The sequence below is a fragment of the Vulpes vulpes genome, chromosome 4, assembly GCF_048418805.1.
Source record: "Vulpes vulpes isolate BD-2025 chromosome 4, VulVul3, whole genome shotgun sequence".
NCBI lineage: Eukaryota > Metazoa > Chordata > Mammalia > Carnivora > Canidae > Vulpes > Vulpes vulpes.
Genome location: NC_132783.1, coordinates 53,504,991 through 53,528,373, shown reverse-complemented (window position 1 = coordinate 53,528,373; position 23,383 = coordinate 53,504,991). Strand labels below are relative to the sequence as shown.

Sequence of the window (23,383 nt, the reverse complement as noted above, 5' to 3'; positions counted from 1 at the left end):
CTATTCGCTAGACCATAGGCAGATTAATCTGAATATACTGAAACCCAGTGGTCATGTCACTTACAAACCTTCATTGCCAATATTTTTAATACAGAGTTAATTCACATAGCTACTTAAGAAAAACACCACTAAGGTTGCAATTGAAGGCTAAAAGTACATTAAATCAAAAGAAGATACTTCATAGAAGAGAAAATGTACATGGAATTCCATTAATAATAAATAAAGTATGTAATTTAGAACTGGGTCTTTTTTTTTTTTTTTTTTTTTGTCTTCCTTGCTCATAGACAGAGATAACATCTAATGCTGGTAGGATATGTGCAGGATTCTAAAAAGATAAGGCAGTGGGCACTCTCATATTTTCCAGTAGTTGTGTAAATTTTTATAACTCTTAAGTAAAATTTAACTTAGCAATAGGTTTTAAGGACCATAAACATATAACTTCTGAACTAGTAATTCAACTTTAGCAATCTATCCTGCGGATATAATTCTAACTAAGAAAGCTCATGCTGAAAGATATTTAACCAAATAGTACTTACAGTATTGAATAATAACACTGAAAACATCTGGAATACAAAATATGACAATGAACAGCAAGCACTGTTATTATGAAGTCTTACTAACAAAATACATTAAGGGAAAGTAAAAGAAAATTGCTCTTAAAGTATGAATATATCTGTCTCAACTACATCTATATATGTAGGAAAAAGTTGCTATAAAAACTTTCTCTAGCATTTATAGAGCTATTTAATGCCTATAAATTCTGGGTACAAGAGTCCTCAACAAACAAGTAGATTTTATATCTGCATGTGATAGCACGGGGCAATGAATAAACATCTGTTATCACAATGAGCAAAAAGTCCAAACTCTCCAGGCCTGATGATATGAAACTTGCATGTAATTTTCCATAGCGACAGCCACATTGTAGGTAAGGTGTTAGATTCCCAGGTTACTCCGCCAAAGCCTATTTAGATTATATTGAGAGTTTGGTAGGCTAGCCTGATAGAGTCCTATATTTCATAAGCTTCATTGACACATAAAATGGTTTTCAGGATGGCTGAGGAGAGTAAGTTGATGTGCAATTTGATTTCTCTACATACAAACATTTCTAATGTTGGTATCAGAAAAACTGTCATTATGGAGAAAAATATGGTCACTATAAAACCAGTTCAGAGCTTTTGCCTTAAGACAGACTCTGAGTTATTGGTTAAGAAATAAAATAAGAAAAAAAAGATAACTTTCACTAAGCCCTACATGCTTACTCCATGACCCAGGCTATATATAAATCACTTACATATATCATCATTAATTCTCACCACTACTCTGCAAAGGAGGCAGTATAATACAATGTAGCATATAGGACTACAGTGATGGGAGGCAATATGAAGGTAAAGAGTTTGAGCTTCAGGATCAAACATCATCTGGCACTTACCTATATAACCTTGGGGAAGTTAACTAGCCTAAGCTTCCATTTTGTCATCTATAAAGTAGGAAGGAAAATGCAGTAGACTTACTGTTGTTTACCAAATATCGGTAAAGTTCCCTTCACATGCATCCTAGGGTTGTATTTTCTGTCCCCGTTGTGACTGGGTTGAGTAATGTGATTAGTTCTGGGCAATGAATTATGAGCAAAAGTGATAGAATTACTTCTGGGCCAGAGCTTTTAATTGTCAGTGCAAGATTCTACAGGACTCTTTCTTTTTCCTCTGGCACAGTAACTGGCCACATTTGAGATGGGCTGCTCTGTAGGTACAGGTTTCTGGGTGACAAGCTGAAGCAGAACCCCCTTGTCAACCTAAATTGGGCAGGCAGCATAAGCAAGAAATAAATGTTTTAAACCGCTAAAATTCTGGGATTGCTTATTATTGAGGTGTAACCAAGGCTATGTGGACTGATAAAGGTCATCTCTATCCTGAACTGTTGTGATGATTTAATGATGTAACATTAGAATTATTTTCCACAGTGTCTAGCATAGAGTAAATAATAAGTATCAGCTACATCATGATTACATGTTATTATCTGGCCTTTTATAAATTAGAATACTGAGATATTAAATATTCTGCAATGTACCTAAGGATACACCACATTAAGTAACAGAATTGCTTCCGTAAGACTATAAAGCCAGAATTCTTTCATTAAAATCACCCTTTTCTTGTCATGTGACCTAGCAAAAGAAATAAAAGCCCTCTAATAATTATTTTTGTTCATATATGTGTCTTTTTGTTGTTGTTTCAAAACCTTCTATTACAGAAGAACTGATTTTCTTTTATTCTCTAAATTTGTTTTGTTAGTTCATTTGCTTTTTCATTTAATAAATTTTATCACATAGCATGGCAATCGTTATGTAAGACTTAACAATCAAACACCTCTGCAGTTTGCCTGCAACCTGTCTTTCAGAATTATCATCTATTACTTCCCTTCATAAACCTTCTGCCCATGCTAGCTTGGCCTATAAATCTTACAAATATAGGATGCTCATTTTCTTCTTCTAGTCTTCACTTACGCCATTCCAATTGAAATCCTTCCTCTGTTCAGTTTTCCAATTCTTCTTTTTAAAAATTGACTTAAATTCTTTCTTCCACAGAGCCTGCTCTAATCAATTTCATAGCACATATGGTCTGTTTTGCTTATTTGAAACAAAATTTCATAAGATTTTATAAGATAACTGTGTACTGTGGGGGCATAAATCCTGGAAACTGTATTCCCGGCATCCTTTGCCACTAGGGTTCTGGTTAATTTCTTCAATGAGAAATTCTCCTGAGATCTGGAAGGCAGAGGAAAGGATGACCTACTTTGGGTATAATAACTAGCTCACAGAATGGCCCGAAAGCAATTAGATCAGAATCAATTACATTGTCACATTTTTTGAAGGAATTTACTGTCAGCCCCTTCAGACCACATCTAACAAGCCAACAAACCATCACCACTACCATGAAAAAACATCAGCTCAGACTTATAAAAAGTCTCTGCTGTTCAAGAGTTAAAACAGTCCTCAAGCCACCAAACTTCCTCAAAGAGGCAGCAAGCTTTAGTTTAAGAAAGACACACTCCCTATACACACCTTCAAGGGCAATAATGAAAAGGAAAGGATTCTAAAAAGATAAGGCAGTAAGTATCCAGGGAGAAAACAGATGATGGAGTTCCTTGCAGAAAGCAGAATCTAGGTCTAATCAAAGAACCTCCACTGTTTCCTATGCATGTGTACGTGTGTGTACTGGTATGTGAATGCGACTGTTTTGCATCCCATTTGTATAGGGATGTGTATGGAGAGAGGGAAATCAGTCTTTTTACATCATAGATTCTCAGATCAAGAGGAACCATGTCTAGTCCTGACAGAGTACTGATACATCACCCAGAAATTTTAGAGCTCAAGCTGGTAAATAATGACTGGTTGGTTCTTTGGATTTTCATCTTTGCAGAAGGATTGACTGTGATTTTCTGCACAGTAAGAGAAATGGAAAAAATATATTTGGCAAACAAAGGCAGGTTGAACAACAATAATGTGATGTATTCCCCAATGCTTATTTCACTTTCCTCTTCCTAGGCACATTGGAAGATCACATTTTTTAGATTCCCTGGATGTGACAGAGTTCTGAAATGTGAGTGGAAGGGACAGGTGCTGTTCCTTAAGTGCTGAGGCGGTTAAGTGCCTGTGAACTTTGCACATGCTTCCTTCTTTTCTTTGTTCACTGCCCGAACACTTTTTAGATGATGTAGTTGAAGGATGGGAGCAGCCTGTGATCTGATTCACTGCTACGAGGTTTGCAGCTTACAAATTCCTCCCTACCTCCATTACACAATGATTGGAGTAGGAAATAATCTTTTTAAAACAAATCCAGTGGTCATAGGGGTTTTAGTTAGAGCAGTCAGCATTAATAAGTTTGATTAGACTTTGGTCATAATTGTAGAATAAGGCAAACCAGGGAAAATTGGAACAAAAAGGCCAGTGAAATCTTAAGGGTCAGTGAATGAAAAAATCAAAGAAATCAAGCTAAAACTTGATTGTTTGCAAAATAGGATGGTGAACCCAAATGCTGATCTGAGATCAGAAAAATCAGTCCAGCACATGTGATGTTTTGTATACATGTCTAGTATCCAACCTAGTTCCTTGAGGTAGGACACAGTGGCTTTCCAAATTTGTATCCCTATCATTTGGCACAGTTACAGTTGCTTATAGGATCTGGAAAACAGACAGGAGTTAAATGAGCCAAATTACTAGATTGAGAGAAAAGGTAGGTACACCCAGATACATCATATTTTGATTATTTAAAATAAGTATTTAATTCTGTATTATATTTTTACTTGATAGTGTGTGTGTGTGTGTATAAAATAAAGTATCAAAAAAAAATAAAGTACCACACACAAAAAAATACTGTCCAAATAATTGAATCTGTCATTAATTCTTTTTTTTTTCCTGAGTTTAGAAGACAAATATCATCTCCACCAAGAATCTGTCATTAATTCTATAGAGATTCCAAGAATTCTTGAAATAGTTCAGTGATGACTTAGGAAATCAAATAAGGAATATGCTTATAATAAAAGATTTAATCATAGATATAACTAATGATAAACAAAATTACTTATTTTTTTAAGTCAAATGCTACTAAACATTGAAGAGATAGTTTTGAAAGTGATTTCATCCAATAACGGAAGAGGCAAAAAATAAACAGAGAATGTTATCATCCAGCACCTATTAGGGAGATGACAAGATACAAAGCATTTTCTCTAGTAAAATAAACATATATTCATATATACAAACATATGGGGTCAGAAAAAACAGATGGAAAATTATTTTAAGAAATGTTCAAGAGAGATTAAATCAGGAAAAGATATATTAAAAACCCGAAGTCTTAAATTCCAGATATAATTATGTTTATTGGTTATTGAACCCCTTCCAAATGAAAAAATGTGCTAAATTTGACTAGGTTCTTAAAAAAGCAAATTTCCCATAACCACACATAGACACTTGTTGCTTTCATATAGAGTAAGTGAAAAAATTTATTCATTTGTTCATTCTCAAGTATTTATTAATGGTTTACTACGTGTCTGGCACTGGGAAAGTATTATCAAAAAACAAAATAAAACAAAACAAAATACACAAAAAAGAAAGGCAGGCAGGAAGGAAATGAGATGATTCTAGAAGAGAGTTCTCTAATATAAGACACTCAACATCAAAAAAAGCTTTTAGTAAACATAGCAAATACTTTCAAAGAATTGATCATTAACAGAATGGGAGAAGATATTTGCAAATGACATATCAGATATAGGGCTAGTTTCCAAAATCTATAAAGAACTTATTAAACTCAACACCAAAGAAACAAACAATCCAATCATGAAATGGGCAAAAGACATGAACAGAAATCTCACAGAGGAAGACATGGACATGGCCAACATGCACATGAGAAAATGCTCTGCATCACTTGCCATCAGGGAAATACAAATCAAAACCACAATGAGATACCACCTCACACCAGTGAGAATGGGGAAAATTAACAAGGCAGGAAACAACAAATGCTTGAAAACTGTGTGGAGGTTCCTCAAAGAGTTAAAAATAGACCTGCCCTACGACCCAGCAATTGCACTGTTGGGGATTTACCCCAAAGATACAGATGCAATGAAACGCCGGGACACCGGCACCCCGATGTTTCTAGCAGCAATGTCCACAATAGCCAAACTGTGGAAGGAGCCTCAGTGTCCATCGAAAGATGAATGGATAAAGAAGATGTGGTTTATGTATACAATGGAATATTACTCAGCCATTAGAAACGACAAATACCCACCATTTGCTTCAACGTGGATGGAACTGGAGGGTATTATGCTGAGTGAAGTAAGTCAATTGGAGAAGGACAAACATTGTATGTTCTCATTCATTTGGGGAATATAAATAATAGTGAAAGGGAATATAAGGGAAGGGAGGAGAAATGTGTGGGAAATATCAGGAAGGGAGACAGAACATAAAGACTCCTAACTCTGGGAAATGAACTAGGGGTGGTGGAAGGGGAAGAGGGTGGGGGGTGGGGGGGAATGGGTGACGGGCACTGAGGGGGACACTTGACAGGATGAGCACTGGGTGTTTTTCTGTATGTTGGTAAACTGAACACCAATAAAAATTAATTTATTAAAAAAAAAAGAATTGATCATTAAGCTTCCATATCAAACCACACAAAAAACATATTTACAATATATGGCCATGGAGGAAAAGTTGACAGACATTAGAAAAAAAGATCTACCTTACAAATAATATGTACAAAGAAGAAAGGAAATATTAGTAAGAGATCTATGAAATGGAAAATGATGATACAACAGAGACTCAACAAAACTAAAATGTGGTTCTTGCAAAGACCAATAAAATAAAGTCTCTGGCAGGCCTAATCAAAAGCAAACAAGAAAAATGTCCCAAGAGATAACACTAGAAATGAAAAAAAGTTTATAACTACAGATAAATATTTTAAAAGTAAGAAGAAACACTGAAGTACTTTATGCTGGTAAACTTAGGTAAAATAGGTAATATTCTAGAAAATATAACATCAAAACTAATTCAGAAAAAAACAGAATGCACGAATAGGACTACAAGCAATAAAGATACTGAATCTGTTGTTAAAAATCAACTTCTCAAAACAAATTTTAAAAACAAATAAAAGCAATGACAAATAGGCCAATAAACCTCACCAGGCCCAGAGAGTTTTATAGATATATTCTGCCAAATATTGAAGGAACTGATAATCCTGACCTCAATCTATTTCAGAGATTAGGAAAGATTCTCCTCCTCATTTTGTTAGGACAGCATAACCTTTACACCAAAAGCAGATAAAAACATTTATAAATGGAGATGCAAGAATACTAAACAAAACAGCAGCTATCGAAAGCTTGCAAGGTACTTAAAAATATGTACCAAGATCAGCTTCAGAACCAAATTATTCCAGTGATGCATTAGTTTACCTTAAAGTTTAGAAAAAATTTCAGCATATCTCCTCCCACAAGAAAAGAATACATGAAAAAAATATAATTATCTTCATAGATGCAAAAGAAAACATTTGCTAAAATTTAACTTCCACACAAGATAAAAATTCTAAACTATAAATAGAAGGCAGCCTCCTTAAACTTATAGAGCATATTTAACACTTACAGTAAATATCATAAACCTAATAAGTGTATATGTAAAGAAAAACATATAATGAAAACATGCTGACACTAACTACTCTCAGATGAAACAAAAGCAATGAAATAATTTGTTCATTTTCAAGTCTTTATTAAAGGTCTGTTATGTGCCTGGCATTGTGAAAAAATTTCAAAAATAGCAACAAAAAGAAATATGCCATGATGATACTTCAACGTCAAATATAGAAACTTTTCCTTAAGATCAGGAAGGAACTCAAGAAGACATGCTATTGTCATTTCTATTTAACCTTTAGAACACAGTACAAGAAAAAAAGAAATTAAATGATTAAATGAATGAAAAAAAGTAAACGGGCTTATTATTTCCAGATGATATGACTGTCTACAAAGAAAATCAAAGAGAAGTGATCAACAAAATATTAGAACTAAAGAGAATTTGGCAAGGCTTGTAGATATAAAAGTCAACAATAAAAATTAGTTATAACATTAAATATCAACAACAAAGCTTGAAGATATATCATAAGCATTTCACTTACATACCTACAAAATGTGGGCACCTAGAATATTGAAGAAGAAAATTACGTTTTTTAAAAAAATCAAAAGACAGTCTTAAAGAGGTTGTGAGCAAGTGGAGAGTTCTATGATGGCCTGAATACCAATTCATGGAATTGGAATACCAATTCTCATGTAATGGATCAGTTTGTAGTTTAAATTCTAACTAAAATTTCTCATGAAACTTGACAATATTCAACTTCAAAAGCAATGAATCAAAAATAATTTTCAAGAAGGGAAACAAAATTGAAGAAAGTTGTTCTACTAGATATCACTAATTAGAACATTGCAGTAATGACATGAGATAAACAAATAGAGCAACCAATAACACATATAAAACATTTGACATATAATAGAAAAGACATTTCAGAAAGTGGGGAAAAGATGAACTATTGAATAAATATACTAAGTTGGTTGAGTTTTATATGTAAAATTAGATTCCTACTTCATGCTTTCCACAGAATTCAACTTCAGATGGATTAAGACATATATGCAAAGCAAAATTTAAAACCTTTGGAAAACAATAAAAAAAGACTTTCTTAATGACTTCAACGTTTGTGAGGATTTCTCAGACAAGATACAAAAAACACAAGAACTAAAGACTAATGGATTTGGTTATATTAGAATAAAAAACTCATATATTAAAAGGCACTATATTCAATATAAATAGAAAACTAAAAAATTGGGAGAAAGTATTTAAGACACATATAATTGACAACAGCTAACAAACTCATACAAATTACTCAGAAAAAATAAATAACCTAATAATAAAACCAGCAACAACAGGAGAAAGTAGTACATAGATTAATGATCACAGATATTACCAAGCTTAATGAACACATGACAAGCTGCCCCCATAATGAATCAGGATAGACTACATTATAATGAAGGTACAAATTAGCCCAGAAATCTCAGAAGCTTAATAAAACAGGTTTATTTTTCAGTCATTACACAAATCCAGTGCAATTTGACAGGGGGCTCTGTTCCACCAATGCCACTAAAGGACCCATGCTCCATTGTCTAATTTCTGTACTGTAAAAAAGTGCTTGAGAATTATGCACAACTTTTGCATTCTCTGCCCTTAAAGACACACTTAGCACTTCTGCTCAGTCTCTTGGCCAGAAGCAGTTGGCTGGCCCCAGCTAACTGCAATGGGGCTGGGAAACATTGGAGAAACACCTGAGTATTCAGTGAATAATAAATGTCCCTGCCACAACTGGAAGTTAGAGAAAACCAAAGTAAGGCAATAACAAGATGCATCTCATACTCATTAGATTGGGGAAACAACAATACTGATATTACAAAAGGTTGGTGACACTGAAAAATGGAAACAATCTTCTGCAGCTGTTGAACATGTAAATTTGTACATCTTAAAGTATGTGCAATGTCAGGACAAGTTAAAGATGTACATTTTTATGACCGTACTTCCCACGTATGTCTAAAAGGCATCATGTGAAAATTATTCTCTTAAAAATGTTTGTAATGGCAAAATATTGGAAATGATCTAAATATTGAAGATAGCCTAAAACAATGGAAACACCTGGAATGATACCTAAAAAACTGTTATAGATTCTTACTGAAAGTGAATACTGATAGAGTATATTGAACAGAAAAAAAGATCTATATTAAGTAATATAGTGTCTGGCACTTGATCAATGGTAGCCATAAGCATCATCACTATTACTTCTACTACTATTACTTTTATTAAAAAATTAAAGAGGCAAACTAGCTTGATACATGGAAATGTATAGCAGAAATAATGTTAACTGGAAAAAAGAGAACACTAATTAGAATCTACACATTAATTAAAGCAATGTAAAATATATGCATGTCCACTAACAATATATTTTTTTAAGATTTTATTTATTTATTCATGAGAGACACACAGAGAGAGAGAGAGAGGGGCAAAGACACATGGGGCCCTGGAGAAGCAGGCTCCATTCAGGGAGTCCGATGTGGGACTCGATGTGGGACTCGATCTTGGGTCTCCAGGATCACGCCCTGGGCTGAAGGCGCTGCTAAACTGCTGAGCCACCTGGGCTGCTCCCACTAACAATATCTTAAAAATAACCTAAAAATAACCTAAAAGCTTGGTAAAATTTAATGCTTATTAGGTTACTCTATTTATTTGCTTATTGGAAATAATACTGCCACTAAATTTCTCAAAACCCTAATTATTTAAAATTTCTAGTTTATTTTGCTAATAAGCATAGGCATTTTAACAAACATTTAAGAAAATAGAACAGGGATGACTATTCTCATTATTGAGGAAAATCTCCATAAATAATTCATGATCCATGAAACCATTAGCCTTTGAAAGAAAAATAATTTAACGGTTGCCTCTATTTTATAATAATATATTTGATATATATTATTTGTAATAGTATTTTTGATAACTGTATTATCCTTATCACACATTTTATAGTTAATATGACTTTGTATACTAAAGGAAATCTCTATAAAAGTAGTAAGAGAATCCAATGACTAAAACTATTATGTGCTTGTAATTTAAATTTTTATCAATACAGTTTTATCCACTGATAAAAGTCAGGAAGGAAACATATAATCTTTTCTTTTATACTTTCATCCTAGTGCTGGATGAATCGGATATTAATTCTCATACAGTGACCTGACCTTGAATTTTTTGCTGAGGTCAAAAACACAGCAACTATACTGGGAAGTCCAGAGTGTACTCCAAGGGAAGAGAAAAGGAAAATAATTTTCTACCTTCAGTTTACTAGATCCTATTCAGGGTTTATAGTATGACCAATAAATATGGGTTGTGAGGCTTATTTAGAGCCATATCACCTGTGTACTGTAGAAAAAAGACTGCTGAAGTCTGAAGTATATTAGGTTATAAGGAGCTGTGCCTTTCTATGTTCTATACCTCTTTTTGATATTCTTTTCTTTATAATCTCTTCCAATGATTTGTTTGCATATGTACTCTACATGGTATTGGTATGTGGTACGAAATGGTTATATGAGCGTGTCCTTAAGCTACCAGGGCTGGTGATCCTTGCTCATCCAGGAAGTGTCATGGCACTGTGAAATAGAGGTATCCCTTTTTTTTCAACTTGGATTCAAATCAAGAAGTGGCTTTCCTACCTAAGGAAGAGAAATATAATCCTTCCTATTGCCTAAGCACAGTGACAACAACTGGCAGGGGGAACACAAGTCGGGACAGATGGTCTAGGCTAGAGAGACATCTCTAGAGTCAATGGATATATGCCATTTCTGGATTACCATTTTATATCCTGGCCACATAGGGATCAAAAATTCTTAGCTGTCCAAGGCAAATACAGCTGTAACCAGAGATATCTGAAAAAGATAGCTAAGGAAGCCAAATGGATGCACCTTATTCTCATAGCTCACCAAGTCACTCTAGAAAGGACACACCAACCATAGTTTGAAGGTGTTCTCAGCTTTAGCTTTCAAAGATCAACTGGAGCAACAAATAAGATAAAATCCTAGTGAAAAAGTTAGTGCCTCATAATCTCTTATAGCTCACATGCTCTGTTTCATATCTGGGATTTGAAATTACAAGGATTTTAATCACCTATAAACTAAGCAGAGCTTACTGTGCTCATATAAATGTAAACTTGCTCATGTCAGGCCACAGAGAAGCTTAAATTAAAAACCAAAGCCTAACTAGTGAAGTAATTTCTCTATTGGATTAGTCTGTTTGTGAAGCATACAGTGAGACTGGTTAAGGAACAATAAATGCACATTATTGATTCTGTATATATCTGAAAAATTCCAAAAGGGATTAATTTCCTAAGAGTAATACAATCCCTTCAAACAACTTTTATGACAGGTTTTGAGATTATCTTTATTTAAGAAGTGCATCATCTAGGGTCTCTTCACATAAAGGTAGTTACTATAATGAAGACACTAAGTAATGACTCAATGCTTCACTTAATTTGCCTTTACACAATTATTTTTACAGTAACTTGTGATTAAAATTAGAGATTAGATCTTTTACATTTTGCTTAAAATGAGCTCAAGAAAACTTGAACATTTTTTTCTCAGAGTGGGGAGACACAATAGCTCTATAAATGTCCTGGTGGCCACTTAGGAATATTTTATGTAACCAAGTAAATAGGAGAAGTTCTACTTAAAAGATTAAAGATTAGGAAAGGAACTCTAAAATTAATGCAATCATTTTTCTGGTTGGACAAATAAATGATCAAAGAAATTTCCATAACATATTTTGGGTTAAAGGGGTTTTTCTTTTCATTGGCAAAACAATTATTTGTATTTGGATTTTTCCTAATAAGGAAAATAAAATTTTACACATTAGACTCTTTATTCTGTCATATGTATGATCTTATTTCATCCTAGTTAAAATTTACTTAACTGATCATATGTTATTTTTACATATGACTTATGAAAAGTCAATAAAGTGATTTCTATTTTGAAAAACAGAAATTACAGTTGGACATTGTATTTTATCCCTCAAAACAAAGATCTGCTACATTCAACTACTTCCTAATGAAGTAGACTGCAAATAATTCTGATTTAATAGAAGCAAAGCCATGTACTAAAAAATATCATGGTCAAACTATAGGAGTGTCTTGAAAATCTGGGGATGAATATCACCTTGGATTCAATATATTAAATAAAAAATGCTTTTTATGCAATCAGGTCCAAAAATAAAACCAAAGAAAAAGTCTGAGAGAAATGCAAGAAACAGAGCATGGAAACATAAGAACATCAAAAGCCCTGCTAAATGTTTCTTATGGTAACCCAAAGGAGCAGACATAACTTACCCTGGTTTTTAGAGATGGTTTTTGCATGTCTCTTTCTAAGTCTTTTGTTAGAAGGATATTAGGTAAGGAGTTCTTACTACTGGCCTCCTATAAAAGAAGTATAAAAGATACATTAGAAACCAAAAAACATTACCCTGACTGGAAATTACAATGTAGTGAAAAGCAATTTTTATGAGAGACTAGGCATTTCTGGATTGAACTGTTTATATCAGAAGCCACTGACATTGTCACGAGGAATCAAAATGTTTCCTTTCCTGTTGTTTACCTACAATAGTGAAATAAGATGGTGATGGAGTAGGTGTGGGACACACAGAACATATATATTCAGAGATGATCATTAAGAATCTCATCTATAGGAGCACCTGGGTGGCTCAGCGGTTAAGCCTCTGCCTTCGGCTTAGGTCACGATTCCAGGGTCTTGGGATCGAGTCCCACATTGGGCTCCCTGCAGGGAGCCTGCTTCTCCCTCTGCCTATGTCTCTGCCTCTCTCATGAATAAATAAATAAAATCTTTAAAAAAAAAGAATCTCATCTACTCTATCATGTCACTTATACATTCACAGACAGCTCTCCTCTTCTTTGGAAAATTAGGTAGTTAATTCTCTAAGATATCAACCACTAAACTTAGAGTTTCCTTTCCTTACCATATTTTACAAACAGGTTCTGATTTTGTAAATACTTTTTCTTAAATGAATTCCTTCAAATAGTTTAGCAAACTACTATTCAATAGTGATAGTTTCGTACCAACATCCTGAGGAAAAATATCTGAGTATTTGTTTTCAAAATTACTAAGCTTCTAAGCCCTTGATTCACACCAAAATAGTATTTGCAAAACTAGCAGAAGTTACAAGAAGGCAGCTCACATGGAATTGGATTTACTATTTATTTCTACATGATAAATAAAAACAACAATAATCTCGTTTAAACAAAAAATACTGTAGGACTCACTTCTCAATAGCCACTAATTTGGATAAATTCTCCACAAATGATCTCATCTCCAAATTAAGAGAGATAAATATATAGAAGGAAGATTACAGACAACAATAAAACTAAGGAGAAAATAAATTCAATTTCTTTCACTTGCTCTATAACCTTGACCTCTGTATCACATTTCTTCCCTCATCATGCCTACCATCCACCACTCCATTATCTGAATCATGAGTTTTTCCCCCAGTTTACTTCAGGGTTAATTAATTATAATGTTTTAAACAGTATTTTAGTCAAATACTTCACAGTATTACTAAAATTTACTGAAATTTTACTTATTTCTGAAGGAACAGTATTATTAGGAAAAAATGTCCCTAAAGAAAATACTACTACTACTTACTACTAAATAATACTGAATCTTAGGATTTATGAGGCACTGGGCTAAAGTCTTTGCATTAATACCATTTTTGTCATTAGGGTTAGGTACTATTATAATCACTCTACTTTTATGGATAACAAAATCTTACAGAAGTAACTTGCCCAGGGTCACATGGGATTCCACGATGGCCCTGTATTACCTTATGAACTCTTATCACCTTTATTTGATATCTCCAATATCCAATATACTTGACATCTTAAATCACTAGGTTGTAGAACCATAACATTTTAAAACCAAAAGAGTTAAAAATCAGCTAGTCTGCCCTGCCACCTTCTAATTTTACAGATGGGGCACTCAAGGACATCTGAGGTGATGTGCCCAAGATCACACAGAGAGTGGCAGAGCTGAGACCCGTGCCTGGACCATAGGGCTATATGTGGCACCTGTTCCCAGCTTTGTGCTAGGGAGCAATATTCCCAGACTCAGAGGGGATCAAGAGCCTCCTCTAAGCTGGGGGTATCTGTGGTACTGCCAACACTCTCAGCTGCCTGTGGCCTCACGTACAGCTCTATGCAAGGACCCAAGGGTACATTTCTGAGCTCTCCAAATAAGCATGCATTCCAGTCCTACCCTTTCCCACAAGTCACAACACCTGCTGGCGGTAAGCTGCTTACTGGAAATAGTGAATGAACCCATTCCCACTTCTGACTCACTGTGAGAAGGATAAACTATATCCAGCATGACATTTAGGAGATCCAAGTGATTAACTGCATAATCTATTGCGTAATTTGATTACATTTGGATAATATGTTTAATCTTTATACCCCCTTTTAAAACGACTGGTATGTAAAAGGTAGAATGTGATGAGAAGAAAAAGGCTGACTCTTAAGGAAAGCTAATAGGAATTACTGACCTTTGTTTATGATTGTCTGAGTGTTTACAAATGCCTGCAATTCCTTCTTCCTTAAGCATAGGCTAAAAGGAGTTTTTCTTTATTACTCTTATCTCCCCCACCCTGTCCCTGTGAATTAACAAGTACAAAGCTGATAGCTAAGTTTTCCCTACAAAACTCGGAAAACATTTTCTGTAAACTTTGATTTGAAAATGCCACTTACGGACACCTGGGTAGCTCAGTGGTTGAGCGTCTACCTTTGGCCCAGGTCATGGTCCTGGGGTCCTGGGATCGAATTCTGCAATAGGATCCATGCAGGGAGCCTGCTTTTCCCTCTGCCTTGGTGTGTCTCACTCATTAATTAATTCATAAATAAATAATTTGAAAATACCACTTAGATGAATTATGTTTATTTTTCATTTTATGACTTTCAATTCAGACAACAAAGTAAAATTTAGTAGTCAGGAGCATTGAAGTGGCAGTCAAGAGATCTGACTTCTCATCTTGGTTCTCTCACAACCAGCTATAAGAACTCAGGTAAGTATTTTAACCTTTTGGATGTCCCTTGGCTTTAAGATTTATAAAACAAAGGCACTGGATTAGATGAGCTCCAAGAAACGTTCCTAGGTCTTAAATTTCAAGATTTTATGATTCTTTCAAGGAGAAGCAATATTGGTTGACAAAAAGGTGAACCACCACCTGTTCAGAGTTGCATTGCCAGTGCCCCACAAGACTGCTGCTGAAGTCTGGCTCCACTCATGCAGTGGGCAGTGAGCCCGGGGGCACCAGAGCCATACAGGGAACATTTCCTATAGGGCTAATGTAACTCAGATTTCTGGAGAAAAATTAATAAGTTCCGTTAAAGGCTTAAGTAAGTAACTGGAAATAAGTGAGAAATATTTTTAAGATGAAACTTGTTTACAGCAATGCCTTTAAAAAGCCATTTACACTGGTAGGTATAGACCCAAGAGAATTAAAAACAAAGGTCCACAAAAACTTATAAATACTCATAGCAGCATTATTTATAATAGCCAAAAATGGAAACAACTCAAATGTCTATCAAAGGATGAATAGATAAAGAAAATACTGTATAACCACACAATGGAATATTACTTAGCTATAGAAGACTCAAGCATGGATACCATAGATAAAGTCTGAAAGCCTTGAAAGCTAAGTAAAAAAAGCCAAACATAAGAGGACATATATTGTGTGATTCCACATATAAAATGTCTGGAATAAGGCAAATAGGGACAGAGTGTAGATTAGTGGTTGCTAGGGGCTAGAAGGAGGGGAGGGATTCCTAATGGGTCCAGTCTATGACAGGTTTCTTTTTAGGGTGATAAAAATGTTCTGTAGTTAGGTAATGGTTGCACAACTTTGTGAACATTCTAAAAACCAATAAATTGTATATTTTAAACAGGTTTATCTTATGGGATGTGAATAATATCTTTTTTTTTTTAAGTCATTTAAACCCTCACACTCCCAGGGCAAGAAAGAGACCGTGGGTTTGTTTGAACTTCTCCCTTAGAACATCTTTGAAAAGGTTTGAAGGGGGAATGATTTGTGTTTTTAAGTATTAAAGTGTATGTGGGCATAAAAGTTCACTCAACAAATATTAACTGAACCCTATCATGTGTGACATTCCAACACTAGTCATGGGAGAAGGTAATGATAAACACAGCAGACCTGATTACAGGGTATATTTATATCTAAACATTTCATCTGCTTAAATGAGACTTAACTGAATTGATTGCTCACTTTAATGACATTTGTGCAACAACCAATTGCTTAAACCAGCTGTGTCACTTTGGTATTCTGAAAACACCATTTAAAAATATAATAGGGATGGAAAAACTACTTTATCACAGCTTTGTTGGCCTTACTATTCAACTACTGATGACATTAAAAAACGGTAAAGCACTCAATATTTCTTCAGCAAAGCACACTACTCCCACAGTTATTCACAGATTTATTTGCTCATTTCATCTAGGTCTTTCTTCAATTTCACTAAAGAGGATTCCCTTCCTGGAACACCTTATCTAAATCGCCACTGCTCTCTCCTTCTACTTAATGCTCTCTTTCTCTCTACTCTGTATTTCTTCATAGCCATCAGCAAAATCTGACTTTAATACTTACTGATTTTAAAACTGATGGTTGCCAGAGGGGAGGGGATGTGTGGTTGGGCAAAGTAGGGGAAGGGACATGGGAGATAACAGGCTTGTAGTTATGGAATAAATGGGACTAAAAGGCTCATCCATCGTAAGGAATATAGTCAATGATACTGCAATATGGGGACACACAGTAGCTACACTTGTGAGCACAGCAGAGTGTATAAACATGTCGAATCACTATGTTGTATGCTTGAAACTAACATTGTGGATCAACCATTTAGAAAAAAAGTTAAGAAAATACTTGGTCTAATTTTTTGTCCATCTCACCCTACTCTGTGAGAGGATGGGGTCAGTCTTGCTCATGAATAGATCCACAGGGTCTAGAACTAGGTTTGGCACCTAGTAGGGGCTTAATTGTTGAAGTGAATGGGTAAACTAAATGAATGAGTAATATCCCTTTCGTAACTTTTCACAATGTCCTGGGCATTCTTCCTGTCTTCAATTCTCTCCTTAATCAGCTTACATTTCATGATTCTTCATTTCTTTGCTAATACACTTAATTTTCTTCATCCTGTTTTTAATCATTGTATTCATCTCAAAAAAGTGCAACCTTGGACGAATCCAGCTATATGCCTTCTTTGTGCTGGGAATTAAGCAAATGAAAGTGATTGGGGAAAAAGTATCGAACTTTTTGACTGTTTGTCAAAAAGTATTGAACTGTTGACTGTTTCATGTTAAATTTATCACCATAAATCTTGAGTGAGTCCTCTCTAAAGCACGGCAATTCTGCTATACTTCTTTAGTAACTTGACTTTATACCCTCCAACATGACATTTCATGTCTTCTCTTTTCTCAAATTCCTTTCTTTCCATTCTCACTTCATAGCTCATTGGGAAAACAGAAGCACTGGAATAGATGACACTGCACCACCATCAAATTTATAAACCTGTCTGCAAACATTCCATCCTTTCTGCCTTCCCTCCAGTTACAGTGAAAGATAAGATGCTGATCCTATCAGCCATTCTCTCCGTGCATCCCCAGGGATCTTATCTCCTCTTATTTTCTCAAGGGTTTCACTCTCTCAATTATCCTCTCATTCCCTCTCTTAATGGGATCGCACCCATTAATCACACGCATGGTCTGGAATTGTATCTTTTTGGTTTGTTTTTAAAACAATACTTCCTTAATCTCATTTCTTCTGCTAGTTGTGGTCCATTTCTTGGCTTTCCTTTATAGCAACTTCCTTCAAAACAGCTGTTATCATTCACTATCTCTACTTTATTTTCAAAGTCCTCAAATCTGTTCTGTTTTGTTTCTTGTCATTATTCTGCAGAAAGCAAGGAAACAATCCCAGCTTAGTTTCCATCTTACTCAGGTTCTTAGCAACATCTGGTCCAGGTAACATTCTTGAACTGCTCCCTTCCATTAGCTGCCAGGACATCACTGGTAGGGAAAAAAAAATTCCTATCTCACTGATCAACTCTATGTAGTCTCCTTCATTGCTGCTTCTCTATACAATAAAGTTACATATCTATTGCTTATCAGTTTGTTTTCTGTATCATTAACTATATAGAAGTTCTATGAAAGCAAATAATTGGTTTTCTTTATTAACTACTGTGACTACAATGCCATCGAAAAGTGCTTAGTATAGTTGGAGCTCAATAAATACATGTTGAATAAATGAATGAAGTTGGAATAACTCAGGAGTTGATATAGATTAGACCTCCTTTCCCAAATGATACAATGATCTCAACCACATTCATGGCTTTTAAATCAAACAATACAGTAATGACTCCCAAAATCCATTTGTCTTTGATGTTTCTCCTGAGTTCGCATCACTTTCATCTAACTGCCTACTTGAAAACTCTACTTGGCTGTTTAATAAGCTTCTAAATTAGTATGTCCAAACCTAAGCTTAGACTTTATCAGCAAAAAACCATCTGTCAGCCCTTGAGTGTTCCCTTAAGTAGTAGATGGCACCCAGTTGCTCAAACCAACATCTTAATCTACCTTAATTCATCCCTTTCCCATTTCTCCCACATCAAACCGATGATCAAGTGCAGTCAGTGCTATCTCCAAAATAAACTGGGATTTAAGCAATTGGATGTACAAAGCCATCCCGTCATAACCATCATTGGTCACCTAAATTATTTCAATCATCATGTCTTCTACAAGTTTGTATATGTAAATGGGATGATGTCACTCCTCTATCAAGGTCTTATCATTGTTCCTGGACTAAAATCTAAACTCTTTGCTAAGCACAGCCCCTGATCCAGCTCTTCCTACTTCTCCAACCTCATCTCATACTATTTGCCCTCTCCCTCACTATGCCTCAGCCACATTAACCTTCTTTTCTATTCTTCAAATACTCCCAAGTCTCTTCCTACCTTCAAGTATTCACCCTTTGTGTTTTCTCTTTCTGGAATGCCTTTCCACTATTCAAATTTTTTTTTTTTTTTTTTTTTTTTTAGCATGCTGCTGCATTCTTATCCTTAGGCTCCTCTGTCACCTCCTCAGAGAGATCTTTAATAATTCTATCTTAAGTGGCTACCCCCTACAATGCTCTTCTCTAATTAACCTGCTTTCTAATTGCAATACTTACTCAAATTTGTAATTAACAATTTTATTTATTTTTGTCTATCACTCCCAGTAAACTTTGAGGTTCATGAGGGCAAGGATTTGATCGATATATTCTCAACATCTAGTTAGTATTTAATATGTATTTGTCAAGTGAATAAATGTAACAATGTCGACTCCTATATCTCCCATCCCATTAGTATTAATTTCCAACCATTAAAGAAATATGGTGGACTTCTATGGTATTAGGAATCAGATAATAATATGTTACCTGATAATATAATGATGGGTTAAGGTAGGCCGAAAATAAGCTATTATGATAGGGAGGTAGCTGTCAGAAAGCTGCATTTGGTGTGTTTGGGTCCAACCTATAACAGGTGATTTGGTTAGATTCAGTGACAAGGAGAGCAGATGACAAAGAACAATACTGATATGATTACAGGTTTAGACAGCAATGTTAATATGATCACAAGTTGAGGTAATACCCTGTGCCTGAGGCCTCCTATTGGAAAGAGCATACAGAACAGTGCTACTTTGCACATAACCAGAATCCAACTAATGTGACTGGCAGATTACAGACCACTCTTTACAATGCCATAAAACTCTTCTCTGTGATTTATCTCTATCTGCAAAATGAATTTTAATTTGTAAAAATAAAAAGATGTTTTCTTAAAACTCAAAAGCAAAAGGGTATTACCTTTACATAAATAAACAGAACAAATTGAATAAGAAAATAGCACTTTCTACTTTCTAGACCTTTACTATGTATAAATTTGGGAAGAAATCTGATTCTCTGGCTTGGATCAGGGAAATAAACTAGAGGAAGTGGGAAGTAGTCAAAGTCTGGATATATTTTGAACTTAATACATTTACTTTGTAAACTGCATCTACAGTATTCGGTATTCACAGGTATAATCTTACTTGTCTTTTATGTATATTAAAACTTGCTTTATGGAAAATGGCAAGTCATTTCAACTTAAAACAGGAATGAGCATGGAATTGTAACAAAAATTGGTTAAATTAAAGATCATTTTATACATCATTAAGCATTAGTGTTTGGACACTAGGTCTTAATATTACAATCTAATATAGAGTTTTCTGTAGCTCCTCCGTCACCTCCTTGGAAAAGCTCTCATCAGAAACAACTTCCACCAGGTACTAGCAACTGCTTTATTTTTACCATAGTATTTATTGGTTTAAGATTGGTTTAATATCTGTATGTTACTGTGGTGATTTCAGACCTAGTCTTAATATCTGTGCTTTTCTTTGATAATCTAGCCCACCATGCTTTCTTCGTTCATAGTCTTGATTTGTAGAAGTTCTACTTTTCATTGCTATATAGAGGGGTCTGAATAGTGATCTACCATCATAGGCAAGCCAGCAAGTATGAGACTCAGGGCCTTTTCACTTGCTGTTCCATCTGCCTGGATTGCTCTCTTGCCCCAGAAATTTCCATGGCTTGCTCCACCACATCGTTTGATCTCTGTTCAAATGCTAGCTCAGAGGGACCTTCCTTCTTCACTTTTCTGTATAAAAGAGTGCTCTGAACTTCCCTCTTCTTTCATATACCATTAATGTCAAGTTCTTATCATGGTTTAATTTTCTTGCAGAATCTATCATCAAATGGAATATTCGTTTTCTTCTTGTGTACTGTTTACCCTGGCCTAAAGGCAAACTCCATAAGAGCAGAGATTATTATTATTATTTTTTAATTCACTGCTTTTTCTTCAGCCTATAGAGTACTTTCTGGCTGCATAGCTGGCATGCAATAAATGCTTGTTGAATGAACAGACTGATCAAACAAAAACAATCTCATCTGATTCTTCTGTTCTTCAGTTTATCCAATCCATGGATGTCAAATTTTCTGATTTAGAACTCCAATGTAAGTCACTCCTGTCCTGACAAGTTTTAGTTCCTTCCATCTACCAGAACAAATTTAAACTCTTATTTCTATCATCCAAAGCCCTTCAGCCCACTCTTTTCATCTTATCTGCTCCACACATACATTATAACCTGGATCACTTGTTGCTTGTGCCAGTTACTTATATGCTTGTCCCATCCCTCATCCCTGACCTTAACATGTACAGGATATTTCAATCTTTTCTGCCCCTTATAGCACCAAAGGGGATTACCATTGTTTTGCATATCTGGCATTCATTTTCCCTTCTTTAAGGGAAGACAGTTAAAGGACATTACCCTTCTTCTCCTACTGATTACAGTGTTTCAAAGTGTCTCTGACCAACTTCACATTGTTGTGTATTAGATTTCCAGAACTTATCTTGCAAAACCTGAAACTCTGTACCCCTTAACCACACTTCTGCATGTCCTCCCTACCAACTACTATCAACCACCAATCTATTCTCAGCTTCCAGGAGTTCAACTTTTTAAGATTTCCACATATAAGTAAGATCATACAGTATTTACCTTTGTATGACTGGCTTACTTCATATAGCATAAAGTCCTCCAGGTTCATCCATGTTGTCACAAATGAAAGGATTTCTTTCTTTTTTTTTTATGACTGAACAATATTCCTTTGTAGATACATACATCATATTTTATTTATCCATTCATCTGTCAATGGGCATTTACATATTTCCCATTCTTGGCTATTGTGAATAATGCTACAATGAATATAGGAGTGCAGATATCCTTTTGGGACACTGATTTCATTTCCTTGGATATGTACCTAGAAGCAGGATTGCTGGATCATATGGTAGTTCTATTTTTATTTATTGATGAACCTGTACATCATTTTCCATAATGGCTAAACCAATCTACATTTCCATCAACATAGTACAAGGGTTCCCTTTATTTCCACACCCTCATGTACATTTTTCATCTCATCTTTTTGATAATAGCCATTCTAACAGATGTGAGATAATATCTTATGATTTTGATTTGCATTTCCTTGATGATTACTGATGTTGAGCACTTTTTCATGTACCTGTTGGCCATTTGTGTTTTCCTTGGAAAAATGTCTATTAGGGCCCTTTGCCTTAATTTTTCTTTCTTTCTTTTTTTTGCTATTGAATTATGAGGTTTTACAATACCCTCTTATTGAACATATGGTTTGCAGATATTCTCTCCCATTCTGTAGGCTGCCTCTTCATTTTGTTGATGGTTTCCCTTGTTGTGCAGAATATTACAAAGTTTATTTTTTTTATTTTCAAAGATTTTATTTATTCATGAGAGACAAAGAAAGGCAGAGACACAGGCAGAGGGAGAAGCAGACTCCCTGTGGGGACTCAATCTCAGGACACTGGGATCATGACCTGAATCAAAGGCAGACTCTCAACCACTGAGCCATCCAGGTGCCCTCAAAGTTTGTGTTTTAGTTTGATGTAGTCTCATTCATTTTTGCTTTTGTCGTCTCTATACTTTTGCTGTCATATCCAAAAAAAATTACTTAGTCTAGTTAAGGGATTGTTGAATTTTTTTCCTTTTCACACAAAACTTAGTTTTTGTTTTCCGGTATTTGTGATCTAATCTTTATTATTTCCTTTCTTCTGGTAATTTTGGGCTTATGTATTTTTTCTTTTCCCAGTTCCTTGATTGTAAAGTTAGGATGTTTGAGAAATTTGTTTTCTAATGTAAGCATTTATCGTAATAAACTTCTCTCCTGAGCATCTTAACGTTCCTACTTCATTTTTTGTAGCATTTTATAAGTTTTGGTAAGTTGTGTTTTTGTTTTTATTTGTCTTAAGACAAATAAAAGAGAATTTGTAAATTCTCTTTTGATTTCCTCTGTGGCCCAGTGCTGTTCAAGAGTGTATTGTTTAGTTCCCAATTATTTGTAAATTCTCCCACTTTCTTACTGCTATGGATTCCTAGCTTCATTCAACTGAAGCCGAAAAGATACCTGGGATGATTTCAATCTTAAATTTGCTAAGATTTGTAGTGTCATCTAAGATATGATCTATGCAGGAGAATGTTCTGTGTGCACTTAAGAAGAATGCATATTCTTCTGTTGTTGGATTGAATCTCCTGAACATGTCTGATTGGTATATTTGGTCTATAATGTTCTTTAAGTCAGCTGTTTATTAATTTTTGTCTGGATATTCCA

General features: G+C 34.9%; 1 protein-coding gene across 18 annotated transcripts in view; it reads right to left on the bottom strand.

Annotated features, from left to right (window-relative positions):
- FAM13A (family with sequence similarity 13 member A) overlaps nucleotides 1-23,383 on the bottom strand; it is a 346,947-nt gene that overhangs the window by 170,218 nt on the left and 153,346 nt on the right. For 12 of the 18 annotated variants that reach the window (XM_072755666.1, XM_072755665.1, XM_072755668.1 and 9 more), the window contains one exon: nucleotides 12,435-12,521. The exons of the other annotated variants lie outside the window; for them this stretch is intronic. In XM_072755666.1, coding sequence (XP_072611767.1) covers nucleotides 12,435-12,521 — 87 coding nt within the window. The remainder of the gene's footprint in view (nucleotides 1-12,434; nucleotides 12,522-23,383) is intronic. 18 annotated transcript variants of the gene reach the window in all.